At 50.2% G+C, this 11,828-nt stretch overlaps 1 protein-coding gene across 1 annotated transcript in view; it reads left to right on the top strand.

The window, feature by feature from the left end:
* The first annotated feature begins 5,944 nt into the window (after nucleotides 1-5,944).
* Nucleotides 5,945-11,828, top strand: part of CSUI_002169 (cdp-alcohol phosphatidyltransferase) — a 6,776-nt gene continuing 892 nt past the window's right edge. Inside the window, exons 1-6 of the mRNA XM_068062371.1 lie at nucleotides 5,945-7,243; nucleotides 8,189-8,509; nucleotides 9,325-9,563; nucleotides 10,245-10,314; nucleotides 10,911-11,015; nucleotides 11,464-11,828. The exon at nucleotides 11,464-11,828 is cut by the window's right edge and continues 892 nt beyond it. Of these exons, the coding sequence (XP_067925654.1) occupies nucleotides 6,743-7,243; nucleotides 8,189-8,509; nucleotides 9,325-9,563; nucleotides 10,245-10,314; nucleotides 10,911-11,015; nucleotides 11,464-11,721 (1,494 nt within the window). The 5' untranslated portion in view covers nucleotides 5,945-6,742 and the 3' untranslated portion in view covers nucleotides 11,722-11,828. The remainder of the gene's footprint in view (nucleotides 7,244-8,188; nucleotides 8,510-9,324; nucleotides 9,564-10,244; nucleotides 10,315-10,910; nucleotides 11,016-11,463) is intronic.

The following is an 11,828-nucleotide window of genomic DNA, read 5'->3' as shown; positions in this document are numbered from 1 at the left end:
GTGCCGATCTACGAGTATGTCGAGTGCGACGAGTCTTTTGATTCAAGAGAAAGGCTTCTTTTTCTTTGTAGAATAGCTTGTTCTCACCTGCTCTCTCTTTTAAGCATTGAGAGACTCTATCTATCACTATCAGTTAGCTTCTATTCCAGGATTTTAGTGGCCATGAAGAATAGAAGCCTCTCACCACTCTTCCTAAATGTAGAAGAAAACGAAGACGGTGAGCTCCTTCCACTCTTATTCTTATTATCGTTACCTCCCCTCCGTCCTACTCGAGTACTATACTCTTCGTCGTGATACTATGTTTCGTTGTTGGTTCGTATTACAGACATAGTATCAAGACGAAGAGGCATGGCACTAGACTAGGAGGGAGGGGAGGTAACGATACTAAGAAGAAGAGCTGAAGGAACTCAGCGTCTTCATTTTCTTCAAGTCATAGTAAGAGTGATCTGACAGAGTCCTCTTACCATTTATCAATAAATCAAAGACGACTGTGAGTAGCAGGAGAATCAACAGAAGCAGCCGCACCATTACCTATATGATGACGGTGACACTGGCGAGACGCGGAGGGGAGTGGACAGCACTCTCATTCTTCATCGTCGCGGATTTGTTTTCTTCTTTTCTTTTGAGTCGCTCAGTTATCACCAGAGAAACTTCCTACATGATCTGTCGCCCTTGGTCTATGCAGTAACGCACACTAGAAAGCTTTTCCTTTGACAGAGATTTCTGTCTTTTCTTTCTTTCTCCATCTCTAACCTCTCTCTCTTCCGTTTTCCCTCTCTATCTTTTCCTTATTTTACTCTTCCGTTTTCGCTGCCTGTCCTTTCCTGGAGACAAACAGATCCTCTTTCTGGTCAATCTTTTAGCCCAGAGGGTAGACCGGCGTCCCCTCCTACTTACACTCGTTGAACCGTGTAGTTCTTGCGTCTTTCTTCTTCTTCAGGTTCCTTTCACTCTTTCTTTCTATCAGAGATCGTGCTTCTTTCATCCTAGTATCACACGTATGACTATTATGACTACGACAGTAGACCTTCTCGTGACTTTCTGAGATCTGCCTGTCGTTATTTTGATGGCCGCGTCTTTCCGTCTTCATTTGACTTAACACTCATGCAGAGCCGGCTGTACACAGATGAAAAGGCTATGTGTTTACGGTGGAGACGTCTTTCATCCTGTCTCCATAAGGATCACTTCAAAAGAATGAAAAGATGACTGCGGCAGGAAGGGAACCCGATCGGCTTGGGAGCACCGTGGTCGTCAACATACACGCTCAACGATAGCAGGAACGCCGATCAGCCCGCAGCACAAAACAAATCTCCCGAAACAAGTGTAAAAAGATTGCCTCTCTCTCATCTCCTTCGATCTCGAAAGCTCCGATCTGTTTACACGTCAGCGTCAGCTGGGCACACGGTAAGGAAAGCCCTTGCGATAGAGGGAGTCATAAGGGGGGTCTGCCGGGTGTGAAAGTAGGCGGTCCTTAGAACTCACTTGGTTTATTTTGGGAGGCATCTGTGTATCTCTCTTTGGTGGGGATATGTCCCTACATCTGTTTGCATATCTGTATTATAGATGCCTGTACACGTAGAGGTGTAGGCGACAACAGCTGCAGGGTCCAACCTAGCAGTGAGCTTCAGTTGCACCGCCAGCCTTCAGAGAATGTCTTGGACACGGTGTCTCCTCCTCACTGCCAGACACCTGCGACGGTCGCCGCCGGTTGTCAAGGTGGCCTCACGATCTGTCCGGTGTACCTTCCGTAAAACCCCTTGTAAAGAACACGTGTCGCCTGCCGGACACGAACAACCCGCATGAATATATACATGTATATATAGAGAGAATAGATATATGAACCGTGGATGTATTCTCACGTGTATATAGCCTCCCCTATATATGCTCTGCTTCGTCACCTAGTTGGGGTAAGACTGTCTACATGCACTAGAACTCGTCAGGGCCGCCGGCTATTCCTATACCTCCATAATACTCCGTTCCAAATGCCTGAACGATAGGGAACATTCCCTTCTTTCTCTTTCGGCTTCTCCTGCTTCAAAGACACGAACACCCCGTCCCTGTTGTCGTCTCACTTTGCAGTAGTAGTAGTATGAAGCATCGGAAGGAAAAAAGTGAGCTGAGTCAGGATGACGCCGCCACCAAAACTGAAGAACCTGTCGTTGCTATGGTGATCGTTGCTGTTTTCTAGTAGCAAAGACAAAACAACAAGAGGCTCTCTGCTTCTTCAACTTCTTCTCCCTTGATGACAACCATCATCCTCAGCATCACCTCTGTTCCCACAACCGTTGTAGCCATCATTCTTCTTCTTCAGTATCATCTTCATGATATTCATAGCGCAATCGTTATTATGGTCATCGTTATCTTCGACGCTGCCCTATCAGACTAGTCAGATGTTAATGACAGTCATTATAGTGATTATGAGGGGATAAGAAGAAGCAGCAGAACGGTTTGAGAAACGGTGAAGGTCGCTGGAGAAGGAGGATGAGGAAAATGGTCAACTCAAAGCTGTCGTTCTTTAGTCCGAATAATACTGAACTCTTGTGTGACTCTCACTTAGACTACTGGTACCAACCAATACTCATACTATTTCCCTAGTAGTTACAGTCATAGTATTAGGCGTTAGTGGAGTCTTAGCACTACTACTAGTAGTAAGACGACTAGAGTCTTTCTATGAAACGGAGAAGCAGAAGAACGACGTAACTAACGACAATGATAGTCATGACGAGGGTGGTGACAAAGAAAGAAAGAAAGAAAACGACAGCAACAGTCACCAACCCACCGGAAGTCTTCGTCACGTGGCTGTCATCTAGCTATTACGATTATTATCTATATATGTTTTGCGTTTCAATAGAAAGAAAGAAGTTTTTCTTCACGCGCCAGTCATCGAGCTCTTCCGATTAATATCCGTATATGTTTTGTGTCTTGAACTAGGAAGAACAGGGCGGGCTGTGGCTGACTGCGTGAGGATGCCCTCCCGATGAAGACAAGCAGCCCTAGGAGCAGGAGCATCATCCTGATTAGCGATACGATCTAACAACTTCAGTGCGGCCTGTCATCTTCACTTGATTGTCTTCCCCTATCCACATCACCCATCGTCATGTTCTCTCTGAAGAAAGACACACAAAAAAATAATGGGAACCATGTCGATAATGAAAAAAGAAAGGAACAGCAAACTTTCTCAACCGCCCCATCAATGAACATACAGCCCTGATTGTTGTTTTGGTTATGCGACTTCTACTACTACTTTTTAGATGTGTGCTTTGTCTGTATGCCCTTACCTTGAATGGGGTTAGATCTACAGAGAGCTTTTGTCGGCTGTATAGGATTGGCTGTGCACCTGGCCTTTCTTCGATCTCTCCCTCAGCTAATGAAAGAAAGGCGTCATCAGCATCGAAGGGAACACCAGCAAGGTTCTCCAGGGTGTGGGTCTCTTGAGCCATGACGGAACCATCTTCTCCATCTGTAGCGACGGGTGACCTGCCGTCGTGGTCGCACTCATCTTCGTGTTGATATCAAACGTCCCGCAATGTAGAACATGAGTTTGTCCTGTCTGGACTGATCAACATGCTGAAGCTGTTGTTGAGGATGTCTTTTCGACCTAAAGTCCTTCTCTTCTTCCTCATCTCCTAAGTACACAGGGGTGAGAAGGCCAGGGGGACTCACCTCATTTCTGGCGCCGCCCACGAAGTCGAACATTATGACGTTTTACTGGATGAAGCCCTAGTAGTAGTGATAGTAGAGAGTCTTCCTCTTCGTAAACCGAAGCACTTGACCTTTCCAGGTGGGGGGGTCATGCACTCTATTCCGGGGGTGTAGATATATAGATAGATAGGTGAATGAATGGAGAGATAGATTGGACGTAGGTGAAAGATAGAGTAGATATAGATAGGTAGATCATGGTGTTCGCTTGTTTGATTACATAATGGAGAGCATAATCAGATAGAGAAAGAGTAGGGGAGACATTCATAGTGGACGGAAAAGATGGATCAAGATGAGAAAGCGAACGATGCGCTAAAATCCAGTTTTCCTCCTCTACGTTTTCTTTTCGCGTTCCTGCTTTCTCCATTTCTCCTTCTTCTTTGTATAGCCTATCCGTCAGCGTGCTTTCTTCGTACATTCACTGATGGGTGAAGAAGTTCTTTTCGTCTGTTTTATTTCGTCAGGTGCGTTTAGAGCAGTGCCTGATGGGAGGGCTTTATCAACATCGTTATCAACGCGTCTCCCTCTCTCACCTTTATTCACGTCACGTCAACCTCTTGCACGACGTCTCCGATAAAAATTCTAGATATCCGAGAAGGAGGACGGAAAGCTATAAGAACGATATACTTAAGGACGAAAGAGATAGGAAGGGAAGAGTACGTGGAATCCCCTTCACTGTATAAAGAATGGCTGGAGCAGGACGCATCTAAATTACAGCTACCTCCTTCCTGGCTTATTCAATGGGTATTCCAAGCCTCTCTACTCAACAGTGACAGCAGAACGAGTGCACCTGGCTAGAGAAGCCAGAGTGCAACAACCGCTACGGGATGAAGATGAGAGAACCCTATCCTCAACCAAAGAGTGACTCGAGCAGACAACAGAGCAGTAAGGGAATTCTTAGTTCAAGGAGTAGACGGTGTCACTTCGTCGATCGCGGAACAAGATTTGCAGAATGCTCGGGAGTCCATAGAAGACCCTTCCGCGGCCGACAGGGAGGCAGGGGAGTCAACAGGAGGGGGTAGGAGCGTGGACCACAGCGGCACTCACCTCAACAGCACGCCAACGGCGAGATGCCACGAGCGGCAAGGAAGATTCCAACTATAACAGTGGCGGGATCCCCAGGCCCCGCCTTCCTAGCAAGGCACGACTCCGTACGAGCTACGTGGCCTATGGGACCCGGGGAATACTACCCCTTTCAACTTTCGGTCGGAAGGGACGCAAAGGGCAAAACAGAGGCGCTGCTCCACAAGGGGGAAAGGGTGTCAAGAGGGGCGCTTCACGCCCGGGCGCAAGGAGCGAGTAGCAGCACGAAGTAGGGATACGCGACCGGCGACGTAGGCAGCGGAGGCTGTAGCGTCGAAGAAATCTGCAAGGCACGTCACAGTGACGGATTCGGTAAAGTGATAACAACCGGAGCGGTTGCAGGACCCTGTGGGGTGGACAGCAGTTTTTTTTTCTTCCCCAAGGTTGAGGACTTTGCGATGGCGCCTCTGTGATGTGTGGAAGCCAGCTATCTGCCTTGTACCGCCTGGACGTGTAGACGTACTAACTATCGCGTGGTCAAAACAAATTGTCGGGTCGGTTACGCACCCAGCGATTCTCCTGACGTCCCCGGTAACGACTCTCCTCGACCGGCGAATCTTATTTGCTGGTGGCCATAGTCGCCACGGTCTCGTCATGCTACACTGACCGGACTCAACGGATTCTTGTGCGAGACGCGGTTAGATGGTTGCCCGGTCCCCTGATCAACAGCCGGTAATCTAGTGTTGGATTGTGGCAAGATCACACACCACGGTTGCAGTCGTGGTCAGGCACCAAATCGCTTTATGACAGTCGGAGACTCGTTGAGACGGGGGGGAACAGTAAAGAAATTTCCTATGTGTCTGTTCTCAACCCTACACACGCTACTCAGCTCACCGCAGTCGTTCGGGCAAACAGCACTCAGTGGACGGTGCGGCACTCACTACGCCGCGCGGCACACAGGGCAACGGCGCAGACTAGCAACTTCCGCCGGGGGCGTAACGCCTGCCCTTCCCGATTGCTGGGATACGTGGGCAGGAGAGACGGCAGGACCCCTTCGTGAAGTACAGAACACAGAATTGAGCGTATTAAACGCGCGGCCTGTTCTATTTTTTGTTATGTCAGCTCAAGACCACGTGTGACGGCTTCTCTCAGCTTCAGCCACCCTGTAGTCTGACGAACAGCAGCCCCCCATCCTTCTCGGCTTTACATGCAGGAGCATGCAATCTGTAACAGAAAACGATATTTCAGCTGGAAAGCGGCCGCGAGGGAGACACGGTAGAGTCACTGGTGTGTCAAAACTGGTCCGGGCTGCTAGCTTTGCTGGTTTTGGCGATAGTTACTCAATAGCGCTTGTCCCCGTTCATTCGGATAGGCCTTCCGGAGGGGGTTCCGAGTAAGGCCTGTGACGTCTTCAATGACGACCAAAAATCCGGTGTACATCCTCCCGTCCACGCGTTGCTGGTGGAGCCGAATCTGGAAGTCTTTTTGTTTTGACATTAGCGGGCGTTTACGGTTCACTGTAGCTTCTCGGAGTCCCCCACTCTCTTTGTATTGGCTTTTTGCCACTCGCTAGCTATCCATCTTGCGAACAGCTTCTTTCGTTTAAACGCGACCGTGACATCTTCAGATGTTCGGGGCTTTTGTCCACTCACTTTTTCCCTTGACTAGGTCTCGCCTGTTTCGGGCCAGCTCGCGAGAAACTGTCACCACGCTCTGTCATCGTAGGCTTTAAGCTTCTAGTTGTCTAGACTAGGCATCCGGCTGACAGCTTCACCTTTTTCCTACATGCTTTTTTTCTGTCGCAGAGGTGGAGGGCTGGGTCTCTCATTTCATCCGCAGTTCTCGAGGAGTGCTGGGAGTTCAGCTCCTGTGTTTACGCAGAGAATGTAGCGATGCTACGCGGAGGTGTTGGTGCAGCAGCCTAAAGACCCAGGGGTCATTACAACACTAGAGACGCAGCATTCACCTCGCTGGCGAGAACTATCCGCTCTTAACTGCCTTTCGCTTCACTTTAAGCATTATGACCGCCTCTCTCTCGGGGGAGCCACTCGGCGCCTGCGTCTCGTCCCCTCTGGACGCAGCGCTATTGAGTGATTCTTGTTTTGCCGCTGAGTTTTCTGCCTCGTGTGAAAATACACCCGTCTCCGGAGCGTCTTCCGGTGGCTCCTCCCGGCCCTCCAGTCCTTTGCCTCCTAGCGGTGGGTCTCCATTTTACCGCTCGGTCCTCTCTCCGCTTTGTGACCGAATCTGCATGCATCTGGTACCGCCGGCTGTCTCCCCTGACGTTATTTCTTTTCTTGCCCTCTGCTGTGCTGGGAGTGCAACTCTGTTCTGCTGCTATGCCGACGGGGAATTCGCCAGTCTACCTGTGGGGGACAGAAAGGGCGGCATACCGCAAGATCCTGCAGCTGTGACGACTTCGCTATACGAAGCCGGTCAGAGGAACACCTCGGCGTGGTGGGCGGTCGCAGGAGTTCTGTGGATGCTGTATTCAGTTCTTGACAATGTCGACGGGAAGCAGGTAAAACAGTGTTTTTCAGACTGTTGAAGTTTCGAAACTACCAAACTTCAAGAATTTTCACTACTACTCCTACTTACATAAATCCTGTTTCTACTTTGCCAGTAAATGCAGTCCTGTAGAGTACAAGGTTCGAAGGTACTGTCTCGGATATTCAGCCAGGGAAGGGAGCACTCTGAGCATTTGGAGGTTCTTGCATTGACAGGGCTTTGTTGGTAGTTGAGCCGAACATCGCTGTACAATTTCGTACAGTCGCCGACGATATGTTGAAATTCATGGGCAGTAGTGCACCGACCCGTTACCCAGAGGGAGAGGGGAGTTACTTCTTCGAGAGGCTGAATGAGCGCCACTGGAGACTGCGTCGGACAGCGGGCATCAACAGAAGCGTGGAGGATTTTCTTCCGTATTAGTTCGGCGTGGCAGCGGCGCTGACATTCGGGACAGTTGGACGGGGGCTAGCGTGTCGCGATCTCTGGTTTATCGCATGGTTCCATCGAACGTGTACAGGCTACCCGTGTACGTGGCCACTTCGGCTGATTGTGAAGACTTTGGCACCCGCTGACTACTATAATCGCCAGCGAGTATGAGATGAGACTCGCGCAGCAGCGGTTCTTTCTCGGAGTGATATCGGTGCTGGTGCTTGTAGCTTCCAGGGTCACGGGCGTTCCACTCTGATAGTCGTAACTGTGGTTCTTGGTAAGGGTAAACGACTTCTTGTCTTGTAACAACGTACGCAGGACACAGCGGAGCGATTCTTGTCTCGCTTTGGACTCGGGAAGCAGAGCAGAGCCAACTGCGTTCCTTCTCCACGCCATCCGTTGTTTCACTTATGAAAAGAAAGGTGTAGTGTAGTAATGGTACTGAGTCAGGCACGTCTTTTGTTTTTTGAGCAAGCAGAGAGTTTCCTTTTCCACGGGGACGCGCGGTCAGTTTTGTTTCCTCCTGTAGGCTCGCCGACTTCGCCGTTGCACAGCGGGGGGAGATTTCCTTGATCACTCGAGCGATAGCATCGTCACGTCCCTTAGCGGGTTAGTCGCGATGAAGACGCTACTACTTCGTCCAGCATTCCTTCCCCCCTCCCAGCCTTCTTTGCTCTTCTCCCTTCCTCTCACCGAAGGCAACGCCTCTCGTATGATTTCACTTGGACAAGCTGATTGCTTCGCTTTCATTATGATCTCTCAGCTTCCGTTCTTCATTGCCACTTGGGCACACCCCATTGTGGGCCGTACCATCCTTTCTTCTTCACTCGATGGCGTGGACTGGTTCTCGGTGAGTTCGAATAGAGGCTGTACAATACCGTTATCTCTCTCCCCTTGCGCAGATAGTGAAATACAATTGCTTGTGTGCGTGTCGATGTGCCCTAGGCTTCTTCAGTTCTAATCGACTTACCCGTTTTGTTCTGTGTGTAGGGTGGCAGGTGGGCTTGCAGTGGACAGGTGCTGTGGAGATGTAGATTTTTCGGGGCGTTCACGGCGTGGTGGAGGGTACCACTCGTGCATGGGGACATATATATATATACATATATGGAGGCCGGTACTAAAATGTCTGGAGGGAGAAGGTATACAAGCAGCCAATTTTGTATATGTACACTTGGGGTATTGCACGCCGGCCCATCGTGCTGTTTGGCTAACGGTATGGGAGTGTCACCCGTCATTCGTTGGCTGCTTCCTCGCAAACAGTGTGCTACAGATAATGAAGCCTTTCAGTTGTTCTTTCATCTGCCACCCGCATGCTTTAGCGTATATTCAGTCGTGTGAAGAGTCCGATTTTTCACTCCTCTGTGGTGTCGTATTCTTCGGTCCCATTTGCACCCCATCTGCACAAGTCGGCAGCTTTCCACAGGTTCACCTTGCACTGGGTTGCAATTGGTATAAATGCTCATGTAGTTACGGATGAATCGTGCATATCAGTCAGGGGCAGCTTCGGTGACGAGGCGGCGTTTATCTCATTGCGGTTGTTCGTTAATTGTAGCAAGGGGAATGGATTGCGTGAATATATGGGGAGCGTTTCTTTTGGTTTGGAAGTCTGCGGTCCCGATTCCGTGACAGGGGTATTTATCGGGTTGTGTGTCCTGATGGTTTCAGGTTGACGAGGTGAACTTCATTGTTATTCCTTCGATACTGTTTGTCCGGGCTTTTCTTCCGTGGTTTTGGCCGACTTCGCTACTGTCTCTCCTGTCCGTTCTCCCGGTGTCTCTTCACCCTGTCGTCACGAGTCTTGCTTCTGTGGTGGGCGGTCTCTTTCAATTACCACCCACGGGAGTGACTCTGGGTGTTCTGGTGATTTTCGCCAGTTGTGTTTTGTCCGTTGTTGAGTCCTCCAGGTACGGGGGACTATGTCCGCTCCTTTTCTTTTTCTTTCGCCGTACTCGTGCTGTCTTGCCGGTGCGGAGATTGTTTGCTCGCCTACTAGTGGCGAAGCACACGAAACGCAATATACCGGGGAAACGGGGTAGTGTTGCGGATTTCGCTACATGATTTCCTATTCAGCCACCACGTCCGTGCCAAAGCCGTGAAGGACACTATTGTTTTCAGGGACTGTCGCGAGTGTTGGACACTTTAGTGGAATGCACGAGTTGTCGAGACTGCCGCCTTTCTTGCAGTCTCGAAGTCACGGTTTGAGAGTCTTCGCGTCGTTGAGATGCAGGGATACCCCCTCCTCTCGTCGCGATGATTACGCACCGCAGCCTAGGCCGGCAACTGACCCCGCCCCCTGTCTTCCTCAGCTAACCACAGGAAACTTGCGATGTTGAACGCTGAGTCGCTGTACCTGATCCTCTCTTTGGTTTCCTAGCTTCGAGCGCAGCTGGCAGACCAGCCTATTGCTTCCTGTCTCGGTCGACATCAGGTCTTCAGACGAAAACGCTTGTGCCTTGTTTTTTGTTTCTTCGGAATTCTTCAGTGATTCGCGGACCCGCTCATGACAGTTTGCTGTTCGTCTGTTGCAGTGCTACTATCCCGGACGCGCGTGCTGCGGAGAACTGTGTTGTCTGGTGGTTTTGCAGACTGCTATTCAAGCTCATCAGATGGCACCATGTACCCCGTCTACTCCCCGGGATGGTCCTCTTCTCAGGAGTACGTTTTGTTGAAAACTGGATTCCGTCTGTCCAAGGGAGTGTACGAAGCTTCTGCAACGACGTCCCACTTCTTCTGGTCTTGTAACTCTTTGTGCGCAGCATCGATGCCGCGTTCTATTTAGCACTGTATTCAGGGCGTCCCCGGTGATTCGCACTCCCGATTTTTGGGGTCACGGGGGCGGAGGAGTCGCCAGATAATAGGTGTGCTGTCGTGTTCTCTGAAATCTACGAACAGACGTCGGATCACAAGCACACGTGAAATGGGGATAGCACAAGGAGTTCCGTCCGTTCTCCTTCGCTGTTTGTATCTCATATTCTTCACCCCCGTCTTCTGTCCGTTAGTTCTAACCGCTCCACGGTGACCTGAGACTGAACGTTGGTTCAGGGAGTCGCCTGTACGGCGCATGTTCACGCTCTCCTCGTATTCCAAGCCTGACCCTGACGGGCATCGTTACTCATTCAAATGTGTACCAGTCCAGATACCTCTTTTTCGACGCGTTCCGTACCATATTGTAGGGGTTCAGCTAGTGGCATGCTTAACGTGCGTCATATTTGCCTGGTCTCAGTGCTGTTTCTGCTGTCTTCTGTCTTCAGTCCCTAATTTTCAAGCCTCCTGTTTTGCTTCAGCTGGGTGTCTTCTCTCTCCTGTGTCTTGAACTTATCGCGGCGCGCTTGAAGCTCCATGTGCGGACCCAGCTAGTAAGCTCACTGTTACTGCTCCTGCGATCCTGACGACTGTCCAGCTGTCGCTGGCTAGTCTCGGTTAGTGGCTCTGCGGTTTTGCGGGCGAAAAATGTGTGCGTATCTGTTGAGTGGCGGACGGTTGCAAATCAGTTGTTGTTCTGCGCTATGGTTGGGAGTTGCCGCAGAGCTGGTAGAATGCGAGATTCCATGCTCGTGGAACTTCATTTGCGACGGAGCTGTTCCCCGTCCATGTAGACTGTTGCCTCCTTACAGTCTGATGGTCAGCGCCGCTCTCCGTGTCGGTGTCACTTTTCACATAGGTTTCGACTGGAGCGCTTCGACGTTGTTACGTTGGTTTCGCACCGGATTTTCAGTGGCTTTTCCCGTACAGTCTCCGGTGTAACACTTTATTCCGAGCTTGGCGTTCTTGCATTTCTTGCTTGTTGTGCATTTCTCTTTTCAGTACATGTGGTGGCCCGTCGCCCTGTATTACTTGTTTCTCGTCACACTTCGAGGATCGCCCCAGGCGTCTACCCCCCTTGGGACATTTCCCAGCTTCATTCCTCTCTCGAATGAAGTGGTCAAATCTTTTGTCGCGTCGCACTACACGTACAACGGCGCTGCAGCGGGAACTCTTGCTCTTCTGACTATCTGTCTACTGTCCTACAAACACATCATCAACAGACGGAACAACTATATGCAATCTGGGAAAACAGAGTAGGGCGGCTATATTGTGAAAGATTGGAAGGAATGAATCAGCAGATGGCCCAAATCAGAAGACAGAGGGAGGAGGGGCTAAAACCTCTGCATAGGTGCAGTGCTTTTGTT

The sequence above is a fragment of the Cystoisospora suis genome (assembly GCF_002600585.1).
Source record: "Cystoisospora suis strain Wien I chromosome Unknown contig_905, whole genome shotgun sequence".
Taxonomy (NCBI): domain Eukaryota; phylum Apicomplexa; class Conoidasida; order Eucoccidiorida; family Sarcocystidae; genus Cystoisospora; species Cystoisospora suis.
This window is presented reverse-complemented; position numbering and strand designations above follow the sequence as displayed.